Source organism: Acanthochromis polyacanthus, chromosome 4, assembly GCF_021347895.1.
Source record: "Acanthochromis polyacanthus isolate Apoly-LR-REF ecotype Palm Island chromosome 4, KAUST_Apoly_ChrSc, whole genome shotgun sequence".
Taxonomy (NCBI): Eukaryota; Metazoa; Chordata; class Actinopteri; family Pomacentridae; genus Acanthochromis; species Acanthochromis polyacanthus.
In genome coordinates this window covers 23,553,325-23,570,697 of record NC_067116.1, presented here as the reverse complement: position 1 = coordinate 23,570,697, position 17,373 = coordinate 23,553,325, and the positions used below count along the sequence as shown (strand labels likewise).

The 17,373-nt window shown below is 40.4% G+C and overlaps 1 protein-coding gene across 1 annotated transcript in view; it reads right to left on the bottom strand.

Moving 5' to 3' along the window:
* kdm4b (lysine (K)-specific demethylase 4B) overlaps window positions 1–11,446 on the bottom strand; it is a 46,997-nt gene extending 35,551 nt beyond the window's left edge. Inside the window, exons 1-4 of the mRNA XM_051947266.1 lie at window positions 11,036–11,446; window positions 9,398–9,573; window positions 8,562–8,676; window positions 7,881–8,074 (exon numbers count right to left, since the gene is read on the bottom strand). Coding sequence (XP_051803226.1) covers window positions 7,881–8,074; window positions 8,562–8,676; window positions 9,398–9,573; window positions 11,036–11,422 — 872 coding nt within the window. The 5' untranslated portion in view covers window positions 11,423–11,446. The remainder of the gene's footprint in view (window positions 1–7,880; window positions 8,075–8,561; window positions 8,677–9,397; window positions 9,574–11,035) is intronic.
* Window positions 11,447–17,373: the final 5,927 nt, after the last annotated feature.

Below are 17,373 nucleotides of genomic sequence, written 5' to 3'. Positions count from 1 at the left end.
TAAATAAATCCACTTTCAAAACGAGTTCTAATCTGAATGGGAAAAGAAGGGGAACAAAGGAGGGTGGTGAAAAAGATGAAATGGCCGGTGAAGGGCAGGACTGGGAGTAATTACTGTTTTGGGAGTTCTGGGTTATTTCTCAGCCCTCAGCACTTACCGGTTTAAGAAATGAAATTGTCCATGACGTACTCTTCACCATCTCTCCCAACAACTTCTCTCTCTCACATGCACACACCATCCAAACAAAACATTATTCCTATCAGTGTTCGAGGGGCAGTGGCTTTAGGGTTGCTACCATGTTGCTTGAGCTGTTCTTCTATTAGTGCTTTGTTTTTGTTTTGTTCCTTTACTGACATTTCAGCGCTAATTAGCCAACTCCCTGCTGTGTATATGTTTTATTTTCTTCCTATACTTCTGGCTTATTACTGTACAAATACAGTAACTCTGTGGCCTCACTTCTATGTCGTGGAGGAACAAAGTATTACAATTACCAAACTGTTTGCGCTGGTAATAGGCGCTGGAGAGTATGAAGCATTATATCAAATGTCAGACGCTACATTTAGAAGCTGCTTTATTTGTTAAAAAGAATAGGAGGGAGTCAACAGACCTCTAACCTGTTTATTTGTGAAGTTATTACATACTCTTTATTACAGCAATTATGTCCTCTTGGTTGTTTAACCCTCCAGAGACCTCAGACATTGAACTACGGGGTGGAAAAAAGAAGCCTGCATCTCTCTTTTCTTACTGAAGCCTCGGCAACCAGATGGATGTTTGAAACAAACTAAGAAAGAGAGGAAAAAAATGAGAGAGAACAAAGCCAGAGATGTGAGAGGCAACAGCACTTAACGAGAGAGAAGAATGAGCAAGAGCAGAAGACAGACAGAGGAGGAGAGAGGAAAAAAATAATAAAGAAATAAAGAAAGTAAAAGACAAAGTCCATTTCAGTCAGAGGTGCCAGATACATGGTACCACACTGCCACCTGGAGACAAAAGCTTAGACCTTACTCCACTGTCGTATTACTACGGATTTACACAAATATCCTACTAAATCTTGTCATCAAAATTCTTCCTGCTGCTAGGAAACCAGGAAGTGACATCTGACTAGAATCATATATAGTGAAATTCAAGTAATCATCTCACAGGTGTCGCTGATCTTTATGTACAAAGTAGTATCTGTCTTTTTTAACAGTTTTTCCGGACTAAAATAACTTTCCGTGTGTGACGATGCGTTTTATACATGTATTCTGCATATAAACATATTGGATGATGTGTATGGCAAAAAAGGAATCACACTATACAGTGTTAGCTAATTGATGCTATGATCAAAAAAGGGCAACAAAAAGTAATAACTCCTAACTACTACTGGTTGCCATTATCCTTTGGAAATAACTGAAATTGCAAATATTTCACCAAGTTTTTCACTTTGAATCCCATAAGACTTAGTGTCTGCGTATTCATCACGCTGCCTCGCTGTATTTTAACCTATCAGTGGCCACTAATTTCACCATACAAACTGTCCTGCATGGTTGATTTTCAATTAGGAGCCAATATTTACAATCTTTCAGTAGCAACATTTCACAGTTTTATGATTATTGCAGCTCAAAACACAATTTATAATTTCTGGAAAAGAAATCCTGCTGCACTCATTATTGTGGCATTACATCTGAGGTTATGTCAGGACTCAGCAATGCCAGGCAGACACAAAATTAAGCAGGTCCTAAGTAAACTGTGCTACGATGTGTGTGCTTGGCTAAGAATGTCAAGGTTGTGTCTCTGAAGTGACGGTGAAATTGACATTGATCTTCCCATGAAATGCAAAAAACAAAGCACATTTCCTAAAAATGTTTGAGTTTTCCTTCAAAGCTGTATTTGTCCTTGGGAAGCATCGCACTGCAGCTTTCTGAGTAAATGCAAACAAATTACAGAGCACCCCACATAAGAGAACACCCCTCAAACGAGCCCTTCCATCTCAGCGTCAAGCTAAACAAATCAGCCGACCAGCGTGTGTTCTCCTGTTCCCTCCCTCCTAAGGCCTCGGTTACCGTGGCAACAACACGTATGTCACGACGGCAACAGAAAGAGGAAAAAGGCGAAAATAAAATGACACACAGCAAACGGAGGCATGGACTTTTACACCTTTCTTCAGGAGAGCATGATTTATCTGTGGCGGGACAGCATTCCTGCAGGTGGGATTAAAGAGCCACGACAACATGAGAAGCAGCACCGCATGTGTTCGAGAGTTTTACATTACAGATATGTGCATTCTTCTAACACAGGAAGTTCTACTTCATAGGCCTATGATTTATTGGGATGATCATATGCAAACATAGTTCCTATAAATACCTGAAGTGCAATTTAATTGCTGAGTGTGCATGTCTGCCAGTTGATGTGTGATATTTTGTTTTTAGTATGAATGTAGTGAGCTGCGAGATATTGGAATGTTTAGTCTAATAATGTGGTAATTTTGCTGTGATCAAATTGACCAGTATTATGGTTAGTAATGACAATAAATAACTTCAGGAGTTGACATTTCTTTTGAGATCACCATTTCTACTGTTTTTGTGCCAAAATTTTCCCATATATTTTGAGTGTAAATACACACACATATACAGCAAAGGGTTAGATTTTGGCCAGAGGAAAGCTCCCAACAGCAGACCTTGTTGTGGAAAACCCGCTGTGACTTCTGTCGGGATTTTTGGAATATTCTTAAAACATGAAAACACCAAATGTGCAACCTATAAATGCACTTCCAATTAGTACTACAAACACAAAGTCAAAGTGCGGAACACCCCGCCCGGCACCCAAACTGCAGTTACAATCCAACTAATACACAGATCTTCAGCCCTCTGTTTCTCTCCTCTGGGAACTGTCAAACGTGAATGGTTCAAAACCATTGGACTACAGAGGAGGCTGAGCACTGATGGATTCATAATAAACTCCTCCCTTCTGGGGAAGTGGCAGCTGGGCTACACTTCAAAATATCCCTTTCAATTCTCTTTCGTCAGCCTTCTCCTACCTTGCCATCACAAGCTCGGAGGCTAATCTTTTATCTGACAGCACATCTACTGTTGCGCGCTGGGGTAGAGGGGTGACTGAGAGGGTTTCAACATTGAAAAGAAAGAATGATGGAGGGACACAGACAGGGAGAAAGTGACTGGCAGCTAAGGCTGAGATCTTTTTACACTTTCGTGTATATGTGTGTGTGTGTGTGTGTGTGTGTGTGTGTGTGTGTGTGTGTGTGTGTGTGTGTGTGTGTGTGTGTGTGTGTGTGTGTGTGTGTGTGTGTGTGTGTGTGTGTGTAGCAGAAGTTATTGGGGGGGCAGACATTGATGGGAGCAGAGTTGCAGGGGGAATGGAGTTAATTTCACAAACGGCTGCACTATGAGACGACAGGAAGACAAAGAGAGTGTGTGTGTGTTTTAAGGGAGCATGCTCTGTTTAACAGCCTGTAATTACCCCACCACACACAAGTACAAAAGTGAAAATGATTCAATTTTAGAAAAAAAAGTCAAGGTGGAAGGGCTCGGTGAGAACTCAGAGTGAAAGGCAGGGAGTGACAAGGGGAGCACAAAACCATGCAAGAGAATTAGACAAAGGCAAGTAAAGAGAGGGGAAAAAAGAAAAGCACATTTTTAAAAAGGGAATGAATGATGTACATCCATCTATCTAGGAGTTAATTAGTCTTCACAAAGGACAGGATGAGCATAAAAGGAAAGAAGGGCTGAGAAAAGCTAAGAACAAAGAAAGTTGGAAGGTATTATTTTGAAAGCATCCTGCAGACTATATAGTCAGATATCATCACGAAAAAGTCCTATTGGCAGTGTGACTTTTTTTAGATTATTGGAATTGCTTCAAACAAGTCCTGACAAAATTGAATAATTTGAAAATGTACAATTTGGACACAAATGCAACCTCTTCGAGCAAGTTCCCGCCCACAGCACCATCTGATTGGTTGGGCCTCATGAGTAATAGCTTATCAACAACTGCTTTAAATTAAAAATCTGGCAGAAAAGTAAACACACAAAGGAACCAAAATTATCAACAAAGCTTTATATCTGAGTTTGTGTTATGCTAAACGTTGACACCGGGTTTTTCATTTTTACTGCAAATGCATATTGGTTCCAGTTTACACTTTTACTAATGATTGATATCAGCGTTGGTCTTTTAAAACTGAATGAGATTGTACTTGTGGCAGTGGGGGTTTCTGTGTATGTGGGAAGAGGTTTATGCTATTCCTAACTTTCTAATTTAAATTAAGTATTTAGTCATACAGCACAATAGACCCTCTACTGCACATATTTTAACTGCTTTATGTATTTTGTGACTACTAAGCCAGTAAAAATTCGGAAGGTGCCCTTGTGGGTAGTCTTGGAGCGGTGTAGGTCTGGTAGGAAATGGCCAAAGTGATGAAAGACCCAAACTTCAGATAACCTTGATTTCTAAATTACAGTTCAGTTACAGGACCGTGGCAGGGCACATTCCAACACTGTTCAGGTCAATATTGGAAACTCTGCAGAGTCAAACAATTTGTGAAATTAATAGATAAACTAACAGGGTTCTCGCCAGCGCATTTCGGGCCGTTACGACAGCGTAACGGGTCGTTACGCTGTCAAGTTTAAAAGATTACGCTGTGATTAGGGCCGCTACGTTGTTATTTTGACAGATAACGCCATGTTATCACGTTTGTTTTTATCGACTGGGTGCCTATCTAGGTTAATTTATGTCTCCCCACCTCAGCCGTACTTTCCTGTCGATTGACCCGTTCCCATCTAAAATTAAGCGTCGCTTCCAATCTCGGGGCTACAATTAGCATGTTTCGGTTGTTTCTGTGATGCCATGTATGGTGAATAGGGACCTAAATCACGAGCATTTGGAGCATCTGCGTGACGCTCATTGGCTGACATCTGGGCCGGCCGCTCGCGAGATTTAATGAAGGCTATCGCGCGTGCGCAGTGAGAACCCTGACTAATATGCACATTTGTATCAATAGCAATTACCTAGTGTACATTTTGACAGTGATAATTGAAAAGCTAAATTTGTTTTCTTTTTCCACTACAATGGCAAAAAGATTCTTACTATTAAAGTGTACTTTAAGAGCAACACACACACACTAGGGGCCTATGCTGCATACCAAAACATTAGACACCCACGGCATTTTATCTCAGTTAATGTTAGACAAGATGTTAACATCCTCCCACCCACCACAACAGAAAAATCACAAAAAGCAGCAATTGTATCACATACACGCTATAGAACTACCCAGCATAAGTTATTTTTTTAAATTAAAGGTGCAAAATCCCTCTTGAAATATTTTAAAAAGAAATCCAACAAAAGAAAAACATGAAATCTTAACAGAAAAGGCCTTCAAAAGCCTTGATTTTTCAGACAAGAGTGCTCTACCAGTTCAGCATTGCAGCACTATAACACTGCTGGACATGAACACAATATAACTGTGGGTGTGTTATGATGTTAGCAGCTGATGGAGGTAAGTAAGTAGCTTGGTGCCATTTTTCTACTTAATGCAATGGTTTTCTCCAAGACTCGGTGGAATTTCCATGTAAATATACACTTGTCCACTGCTTCCATGTGTTCACTGATTTGACACAGGACAGTCACGCGAGATCTGCTCAGCAATGTAACACTGCATCAGCTAAACACTGGAGGGAAACAGAGCGCAGTGCCTTTTACTCGCTGCTCTCAAGTAACACCAGACTGTACATCGCAGCTTTATATTTATCTACGCACAAACACAGGCACACACAGGTTTTGACACGGAGCTGTAATAAAATATACCCACTCTCAGTGAGAGGTGTGAAAATGAGATAAATGATTTTAATGAGATGACATTACAGGGAGGGGGAGTTCTAACGCCGCACATGCCTCCAGGAGGTGAATGGGGAGAAGGGAAAGGTAGAGGGGAAGCATGCTGTGAAGAAAATGAAGACAGGTGAGAGAGCAAACAGAGATGAAACTCACAAACACACACAGAAACAATGCTGTATTTCTGAAAGCTGGATTGGCTTGTCTTCCCTCCTGCAGTGCCAGGGATGGAAAGCAACATGGAGGGGAAGATGGGATATAAAAAAAAAAAACCACACAAATACAAACAAAAGAAATTCAAGGGGCAGAAAAAGTAAGAAAAATCCTCAGAAAGCTGGGACCACCAGGTGTGTGACAGATCATTTCTGATTTAGCAACAACTAGCGTGTGTGGAGACCATTTGTTGCTGATATGCAGCGTAACTACCAAGACTAACATTTTGAAGGGTCCAATACAGTGCAGCAACGTTTGAAAAAAATAAGCCATCTGTCCATACACACTACCAGTCAAAAGTTTGTACACACCTCCTCATTCAATGGTTTTTCTTTTATTATGGTATACATTGTAGATTACATATACTGAAGACATCAAAACTATAAAAGAATGCATATGGACTCATGTTGCAAATAAAAAAAGTGTTCATCTTCAGTATTAATCTACATTGCAGAAAATAATACCAATAAGTAAAAAGCACTGAATGAGAAGGTGTGTCCAAACTTTTGACTGGTAGTGTAAACCAAAAAATGGAGGCTGGAGATAGCCAGCATTTTACTTACATATGCAAGACAAAATCTGAGTATGTAAATGTGACAAATGAATAAGTTATATAAGTGGAAATCATTTTTTAGTTCTAATAATCTAATTTACAAAACTCTGCTTTGCTTTCAGGCAGCAGTTTCCCACTTTTAGTCTGCACTGAGTGCCACTGCAGTCACTTTAAATGACAAAGAAAGCCACCAGCTGTCAGTATGTAATGTGATAATCATGACTAACTTGGTGAAGCCAAACAAAAACTTCACTGATGTGGGGGATCTGCCAGCCTGTGGAAGAGCAGGTTTCACAACACTGACGTCTACACTCAACCACAGATCGTTTAACAGGTGACCAACACGAAAGCACAGGTCTGTTTCTTCATACCAGTGTCTCTGATTTTCACATTAAATCGCTAGAAAACATCTGATTGGTAAGGCCAATAACTCCATTAGCCTTCAATAAAACCTCTGTTTCTTTACCAGATTCATAATGGCTGCCCTACCTCACAGACAAAGTTAACTGTCAGGCATCACATGGACACTAGATGGGGCTGTTAACCACCGCAGGACTTCAGATGCTACTGGGCAGGCAAGGTTGTCTGTCTGTTAGCATTTGCATAGTGCAAGACAATGTTTCTAAGAGCTGATGTCGGAACTCTTGATCGAGTTTAGTGATTGCAAAACACAGAAAAATGTGTAACAAAGTCTAAAAGTGCAGCACTGTTCTTGAAGTCGGATAAATTAATAACAATAGCAACTACACTGGTGTGCTGTTTGACAGTTTTATCTAAACAATGCAGTCATCAAGCTCTTCTGTCTGTTTTTGCGATGAACCTGTCTGCATTCTAAAAGGTAAGAAACATGCAATGGCTTGCTGTAATGGCCGAAGTGGAGCGAAATCACTTAAGTAGGAAGAGCATTTTTTAAAATACTTAAAAAATAAAAACACTGACAGAAAGCTACGTTTTGTAAGTTCTTCTACATAAGAGTTTTCTGTAAATTTGAAAGGAAAACAAAGCAATTATTTTATCAGTCAATCATAATCAGTCGTTCTAATGAAAAATGGTCCTAATGGTCATATAAGTGTCTTTGGATGCCCTGAAACCTCCACTGAGTAACCAATGGAGTATGTCAAGGCAGACAGGCTGTCACTGGTGGCATCTAAATTACACACATTCAACCCCACAACAGCTGCGCATTTCAAATTAGCACCAAACACAGGTCTGAAAGCAATTAAAAATCTTAAAATGACAAGTGACAGTTCTGAAGATGTTTAGAAGACTTCAAGATCAAGAAGCAGTGACTGACCAGGACTTGGACTGTCCAAAGTGCAGGTAGTTGATGCTGTAGAGGTCCATGTCCTCAGTGTGCCAGGCAAAGGTGGTCTTCCACATGCCAAAGTACAGGTACGGAGTGTTGACACCTTCAATGACAATGCCGCACTCTTGCTCCACCATATCGAGCAGTGTGTTGAGATGGCCAATGTTCCACTCATGAATGTCCTGGAAGGCAAAAGGTGTACTGATGTGATTAGCATACTTAACTGTCTTCTAAGGTTTTATCAATAATCACCAGAGGGTGCTCTAGTCAAATATCTATGTACTAGCCAAGTGTCTGATTATTGAACTGATCGCTATATTTCATTCACTGAGAAAGAAAGAAATAGAAGATAAAAATCCTGTTTTAATTGTCCTAAAAGCCCAATATTTATAGTAGCTTAGGCTGTGGCCATGAGGCATAGGAGAGTGCAATTTATAAAAAATAAAAATAAAAAAAAATCAGTGGATAAATTAATCACAGGTTGTATTTTGATTTTAATTAGGATTGGAATAATGCAATTTATAGAATATAGAGGAGTTCAGTCTCCCCTGTCCCCAAATCACTAAGTAATAACCTAAATCTAGATATCTAGATAAGTGATCATGGTTGGCATCATCCTGAATTAATGAGTACTTATACACACACTTTTCAGGAACACACATCACTCACCTCATCATAGATGGAGCCACTAACATCAGCGCCATAAATAGGTGACACGAATGTAAGGTTCTTCCAGTACTTTCTCTCTAGATCATCAAAGTCTTTGTGACGTGGTGTGCAGTACCTGAAAACAGAACAGGAACAATCATACTGTAAGTGGTGAGCAGAGAGATGGCCCTCCAACTGAACCCGCAAGCATCTAGCAGTATAAGCAGTTCAGAAATTAGTTCCTAACCAGTTGCATTCAACTGGTTAAAAAAAGCACAAGTATATAGGCCGTGCTTTTGGTCTATAGCCAGTAAACAGACTCACATAGTATAAATACAGCCCAAGTTTTTTTGTTCAACATTCTCAGTTTAAAATAATAAGAGACAAGCTTTTACCAAAAAACTTTAACTTCATAGCAACAGTGACAGAAAACAGGGAACAACAATTTCAGTGTTTTGAAATGTAGCACATAAACATTATTACTTTTTCTCAGTATTTGTGGTATTTTTCATGTCTATAACGGGACAAAATCGTTAATAAAGGCATGCATTTACCACCATCTTCATTTACTTCATTTAAGCATGTTACAACCACTAGTGGGCAGAAAAGACACTAAACCACAAAAGCACTGCAACAAGGTGTTAGGAGTCTACAAAACAATGGCCACCACCTGGTTTATTTTATATTTCAATGGCTTCCAAAATTAAAAGGTAGATTAGAAAATTGATTATTTTTTAACACAAATGCACCTATGTTCACTTTTTTGCAAATGTCCTCTACTCTAAAAAAAGAAATCTTAAAAAAAAAATATGATCTTCAGACAAAGAACTCCTGAAATACACAGGCGATCAACTTACTTCTTGCTGTTGGCCAGCTTGCGGTACTCGCTCACAGTCATAGATTTTTTCTGAATGTTGTACTGAGTGAACAGACCAGACTGACCGGTCACCACCTGCATGATGGGAGCTGGAATCACCATGTCTTCGATAGTGTCATATGACCTGCGTGGCTTCCAGCCCTCCGGGGGAATCACCTGGAGAAGGACAGGGACAGTCAATATTGACTTGCAGTAAACTACTATGCAATGTACTTTAGATTTGGCATGCACAACTCTCTAATCAGGTAGGACATTGAAATTTCACTAAAAAACAAGGTATATAGTTAAACTGCTAATTATTTGTAGGGCTGGCCCGAATATTCAGGCCCCATTAAAGACGAATATCCGAATATTCGTTCCGCCCCGTAATGTCCCACGAGGGGGGTCTTCAGTTAAAACTGAATAATTCCCAAACAGCGGAGGTCTTCCGTGTTTATGCAACGAAGTGAAGCGTGCCGTCAGAGTCAGCAGCAACCTGGCCATTCGGGTGGTGGTAACAAAGAGCTGAGATGAGTCAAACACGATGGGATGAGCCGATGTGGGCCGAAGGCGAAGGGAAGAGACGAGCTCTGAATATTTTCGTCTGGGGGAGGAAGGGGTGATCACATAGACATATGTGTATGTTTATGTGATCACAGGACGGGATGAGCCGATGTGGGCCGAAGGCGGAGGGAAGACAGTAACGCCACATATTCTTTCCGCCCGGTGACATTCTAACAAATATTCGGATACCAAAATTAATATCCGGATACCGCTGTAGCGAACGAATATTCGGATTTTCGGGTATTCGGGTCCAGCCCTAATTATTTGATTGATAATTATTTTGTGGCAGCCTTGAGAGCAAAATAAATGTTGGTTTAAGATCTTAAAAATATTAAGTCAAGCACTTCTGTCACTTCTAACAGATTCTTGCAAATATATCTGGACAGTTTTAAACATTAATCATCATTTTGACGAGAACTCTGAGTATTCAAAAGTAGGCAGAAGCTGACAGTAGCTGCTCATGGGATTGAAAATTTCATGAATTTAATGAAACCGAACCATCAAAACTAACTTTTTACATTGGTTGTATTTGGAGACAATTCATAATGTACATATTTCCATTGTAACTCATAATCTGCCACAGTTACCACAATTTACTAGTGGTGGCGGTGTAATGTGCATGCAGACTCATGCAGTTTAGAGGAGCAGAGTGTAACACGGATAGCTTTCTGAAGCAAAAACTGACAGATGCCCCCATAACACCTTACATACAGACTTTTGGTAGACACTACAATTTACCGATGCTGTCCAAATACCTCACAGGCATTGGCAGACACTACCAAACAGCAAGGCACACAGAGTTCTACGCAACGCTCGGCTACTGCAGCACTCTTAACTTAGGCACAAGAAGATATGAAATATTTCACTGAATTTGAAACTTTGTAACTTTATCTACCCAGAGACATGTCAGTTACACCACTGAAACCAACAAAAATATTTGCTCTTGACAGACATGCAAATACAACAGTCACAGGCTGGAGCTCTGATCACCACATCGTAGGTCAGAAAAAGGCCGCATTAAATATGCGATTGTGTATGGGTATATGCACAGCAAATGTCTGTGGGTTGTCCTCACCTTTGCCAGGCCAGCACGATGAGCCCCTTGACTCTCCATGTAGACTATGTATTTGGCAAAGTCTTTGAACTCCTCCATGGTGGGCCGGAAAGTCATGATCTTGCAGCTGGGGTTCTTGGCGGGAACTGGTGGTGGTGCCAGCAGAGGGCCTGGTGGCAGCCCACAACCAGGAGCAGGTTCGGGGGCCACGCTCGGGTCTGTGGCCTGAGCTGGGGTGAGATCTGGAGGAATATCATGTTCTGAGGTCACTGCTGTGTCGGGGGTTTCAGCTATTGCTGGCTCCTTAGTGGGAATCTGGTCTTGGGCTGCACTGGGGCTGAGAGAAGGAGGAGAAGCCGGGGCAGGGTGAGGAGCTGACACTGTGTCCATGGGCATGTCGGTAGCCATCGAGTCTTTGAAAGACTGCAGGTAAACCTGAAGGGAACAGCATGTCATGACAGTCAGTTTATATTTAGTCTACTTCACTTTTTTTTTTTTTTTCAAACTAGACAGCTAGAAACTTTAGTTGCAAAGGCACATTTGCTACAACTATAAGCTGGACAACATGCTCCGAAGAGGTATCAAAATTTTTGAAACAATCCTTTCTTACAAGAAAAATCTAAACAGTAAAAACAAACTAAACTCAAGTGAAATTAACAAATATGGCGCATTTAAAGATGTCAATGCAACGAGCCAGTGGGAGAGTAATGCATGCAGATAGAAATGTTCACAATAAATCACATCTGATCTCATCTAAAGCTGGTTGTAATTAGTAGTAACGGTACTGAAGACAAATTCTATTGACGTTGAAAAAGTGTAAAAGCATTCACTGCACCAAGCTGCATTTTTAAATAAACTTTTGCATATAGTGACATATTTTGTTCTCATTTAGCAACAGTTTCTCTCATTGTCAGACAAAGAATGGAAGTTCCATAGACTGTCCATAAAAGATGGACGTAGCAACAGCTGGTGTGTGGACTTCCACTGAAGCCTACAGTTTGGCATTTGCCTTCACTATCTTGGTCTTTCAAAACTACAAGTGAAGAGTAGATCTGTCTAGGGTGGTTCATAATGGTCAATAAAATCATTATGAAAATCATGTGGCCCTCAATTCTGGAAAACTTCAAACTGACCTTTTAGGTGAACAGTAGCAGCTCCGTAACTATTTAACAGCCTTCCTTTTCCCCTTTCAATTAAATACTAATCCTCATTTACATTTTCAAGAAAAATCGATAAACATTGATGTTTTTAATGGCTTTTGGCTGCTCCTAATTGTCTTAATATGTCATTTCTTTTTTTAGAAAGTGATTATACAAGTTGTCATTCTGTTTTGTCTAATTTATTAATTTATCTTTGTTTTTACTTTGATTTTATTAGTGTAATCCTGTCTGATAAATGTACAGCACTTCGGTTAACTGAGCTCGTCTGAAACACGATATATATATATATTTACACTTACATTACCAGTCAAAAGTTCAGACACTCCTTCTCATTTAATGTTTTTTCTTTGTTTTTAAGACTATTTACACTGAAAGCATCAAAACTATGAATGAACACATACAGAGTTATGTAGTAAACAAAAAAGTGTGCAAATAGGTCATAACATTTTTTATATTTCAGATACTTCAAAATAGCCACCCTTTGCTTTGATTACTGCTTTACACACTCATGGCATTCTCTCCATGAGCTTCATGAGGTCGTCACCTGAAACAGTTTTCACTTCATAGGCGTGCCTTTTCAAGGTTATTTTGTGGAATTTCTTGCCTTCTTAATGGGATTGGGACCATCAGTTGTGTAAAGTCAGGTTGCTACACAGTTAACAGCTCTATTTGACAACTGTTACAAGCCACAATATGGCAAGAACCAATCAGCTAAATAAATAGAAACAACAGTCCATCATTACTTTAAGAACTGAAGGTCAGTCAGTCTGGAAAATTGCAAAAACTTTGAATGTATCCCCAAGGGCAGTCGCAAAAACCATCAAGCGCTACGACGAAACTGGCTCACAGGAGAACCACCCCAGGAAAGGAAGATCAAGAGTCACCTCTGATGCTGAGGATAAGTTCATCCGAGTCACCAGCCTCAGAAATTGCAAGTTAACAGCACCTCAGAGTAGAGCCCAGATAAAAGCCACACAGAGTTCTAGTAGCAGACACATCTCTACATCAACTGTTCAGAGGAGACTACACCAATCAGGCCTTTATGGTCAAATAGCTGCTAAGAAACCACCACTAAGGAAAAGTAACAAGCAGAAGAGATTTGTTTGGACCAAGAAACACAGGGAATGGACATCAGACCAGTGGAAATCTGTGCTTTGGTTTGATAAGTCCACATTTGAGATCTTTGGTTCCATTTGCCGTGCCTTTGTGTGATGCAGAAAAGGTGAATGGATGGTCTCTACATGCATGTGAAGCATGGAGGAGGAGGTGTGATGGTGTGGGGGTGCTTTGTGGTGACACTGTCGGGGATTTATTCAATACTAAAGGCACACTGAACCAGCATGACTACTACAGCATCCTGCAGCGACATGCCATCCCATCCGGTTGCAATTAGTTGGACCATCATTTATTTTTCAACAGAACACTGACCCAAACACACCTCCAGGTTGTGTAAGGACTCTTTGACCAAGGAGGAGAGTGATAGAGTGCTGCATCAGATGACCGACAGTCACCTATCCCAAACCCAGTTCAGATGGTTTGGGATGAGATGGACCACAGAGTGAAGGCCAAAGAGCCAACAAGTGCTCACCATCTCTGGGAACTCCTTCAAGACTGTTGGAAAACCATATCAGGTGACTACCTCATGAAGCTCATCCAGAGAATGTCAAGAGTGCAAAGCTGTAATCAAAGCAAATGGTGGCTATTTTGAAGAATCTAAAACATAAAACATGTTTTGTCTTATTTCAGACTTTTTGTTTACTACATAATTCCATATGTGTTTATTATCATTGTGTTCAATAAGAGACAACAGATCAACATTTCAACTTTTATTTCCAGACAGACAGATAGAAGTGCATTTTAATTAGATTTCAAATCTAAATGATAATGGCAGCATCAGAAAGTAAGCCAGAAAGTCAATATCCCAAGAAAGAAAGGCCAAATATAACAACATAGGTAAATGGACACACTCTGCATTTTACTGCTGTACAACTGCCATGTTTGCATAAATGCAGGAAATTTTATGGTGATTTTTGCATTGCATTAGAACTTAAGTGTATTTAAACACAAAGTAAATAAATTACATTATGTTTCTTTCACTTCACTCTCAGCTACCACCCTCTTTCCAGTGTCATCTCACTGTCTTTAGACTAGTCAGACAAGACTTTGCTTAGCTGTGGTTTACAAGACAGTTCCACCGCTTGTCCTCATGTTGAAACTGACAACTGGTGCTTTCCTACTGTATGAATAAAAGCTGCACACATACGGAAGCAGAACTGTGACTTGTGTTTGACCAACCAATAACAAGCAGAAGAAAACCCACACTGACAGTACTAAGGCCAAGTGAAAGTACTCTCTCTGGAGCGCAGACTTTGTGATGGAAAACTATGAATCAAGATTTTAGAGTGGATAGAGACACTCAACTAAACAATTAAATGCCACTACTCTCATCGGACAGCACCACAGATACAAGTTAATTAAACAAATGCCTAAAATATTAAAATAACGGACAACAGAAATAACTTGTTGCATCTAAGATGTAAGGCTCCCTACCAGCCTCTCGCCAAAGCTGAGGCTGCTACCCCAGCAGACAGCAGCCCTGATCTTCTAATCCTGATGTTGTCAACCACCAACATGGAAAATGGGAAAGAAGACGCATTATGAAACTGTCACACTTCGCCAGTATATTGACATTTGGAAAAGGATCAATTCAGAGCTAACTGAGACAAAGTCAGAAATATGTTTTCAAAAACTGCATATTCCACCGAGATTGTGCGTCAAGTGCTGTTTTAATACTTGAAGGTTAATACTAAAGGTGTTCACTGTCGTTGTTGTTCCCCCAATTCTAGATGGAAACATTGAAGCGCTACTGATGGAATGCATTCTATATAGCATTTCAGACATTTGCTCTTTCTAGTACCCTTTCGTCTTCTGATGAATGTAACATTCATTAGGCGCCGTGGTATGGACCAACAGCAGTAAATATCTGTTAACCGTTTGAGCTTATGTCTAGCATGTGGAGAAAGTGACAATCATGGCAGTAATTGACTATTTTTGCGTTTTTGCTGATCCAAAAGAATGATTTAATCCATGAAGCCACAATACAATATGAACCACAACTTTGTTATCCGTTGCATCCCGATGAAAAACCCAGTTCATTCTTTTGACTGGCCCACTTCCAGAAGCCTGTCGAATACAGCAGCCCTCTTAAAGTCCATGTTTTGAAGTATCAGTCAAACATCTCTGATTCAGTTCATTAATCCATGTGACAGTACTGTTAGCTGCCAGGTGTTTTTCTTTAAGCAACATGCTATGCGTGGGTAACCTGCATTTTAAAGTTTAGCTCAAAAGGAGGCTGAACTGGAAATGTCAGGGACAGTTTATTCCTTCTACATTTGTGTGTGCTGTGCAGACTGATGCAAATTTTGGAAGAGGAGAGAAGACGCGCCTGTATTTATTAAATTGGTACACATTCCTCTGCTATGTGGACGGTCAGACTTCTTCTCATAACAAAGACAAAAAAAAACAAAAACACTTGGGGTTCCGGTAGATGTTTCTTAAAGGTTGGCTGCGACTTTGCACCGTTACAGAACATAGCAGCTGGTTACAGATTGGGCCGCAGCTCAGCGCTAATGTGATTATTCCTGTGCTGTGCCAAGCACGGTGGGCAGGTGTACCACAGGATATCCGGTGAAACTGAGACTTTGTACAGTATGCAGGCAAAGGCAATGGAAATCATTGACAGATCAAAGTTACTACAAAGTCCGGTAGACAACTTCAAGTACAACTTTGTAATAATGATGAATTGTACTGGACTCCTCCATCTCTTCTCTCAACAAGCACTCGTTTCAACTACCACTTGTTTCTGAGGCACATGTGCGGTCTCTACACTCGCAGTGCCGAAACTATGTGCGGTTGCAAATTCTGGGCTGCAAGCGGACATCAGCAGGGAGGTTTAAGCAGACCCTCATGGACATATGAACAGATGCAAAAAGTATGAATCAACACCAAGGCTGTCAACAGAGGAGGAGACTTAGTATAATACTTATGTGTACATATACCTATCTTGCTCATCACCTTATTCTGAGTAATTCTGTGAATTACGCTATTGGCAGCTACAATATTGCAATTTCATACCCAGATTGTAAGTCTACTCTCTTGTTGTTGGTTGGAAATGGCAATTTCTTAAGTCCATCGGTACACATCTGAGCCCCAATCCAATCCAGACTATGAACGTTAACACCACTAATGTCCGAAGCAACAAATACAACAGAATGTCTCTATATAATAAATATTTAATTCATAACATGCTTATTACAAGACATAACAGTTCATTTAGTGTTTCTATCACGAGCAGCAGTTAAAAATTTTCTATGTGTGCACTTATTATTAGGTGTGAATGGGGGGGGAAATGCTCAGTGAAGTGTGTCCTGCTGTCCAAAAATTAAAAAGTGCGTAAGCAATGAAATGTCAAACACCAAATGGCTGCACATTATCTCCTTGAATTGATGGTTATTTGTATACTGGAGTACATTAAATGCCTACAACATCCCCGAGCTCCACTGCTTTGTGATATAATCTATGTTCAGACCATTCAAGATCATAGTTGATTGTAGTACTGTAGCATGCTGTGTCTGGAGCGATGACATATAGAGAAATCCATGACAGGCTGATTGAGTTCAGCAGACTGGAAGTCGAGTATTCAGAGCTGTCTAAGGAAAGAGTTTTGACTCACAGACATTACTTATACATACATTTACCTTGTTCTTTGAAATCTCGTCACATTCAATGTGTACATCCAACATTATAACCCTGACATGACATAAATAAAAGCATAATGTTCCCTTTAATGGATTTGACCTTATCAGACTGTCAACTCCTGAACCGCACAGCGTCAATATTTTGCTTGTCTGCAGGTGATGAAGACACCACTGTGTTGGGGTATACAGGAAACTAGGGCTGCACCTAACAACGCAGTCAACGAGTCGTCTGAGCACGATACGTCATCAAAAGCGGAAGTGAGCGCGCAATGCAACAGAAATTCCCTTCCGACCGGAGCACGGAACACGGACGAACATCGGCGTGGCATCATGCATGTATTATGTATGCACGCTGCAGCGCGGATGTCCGCGTTCTATCGTAACATGGATGTCAGCGTTTACTATACAGCTGTATCTAAATGCGGACGTCCGCGCTGGCTTC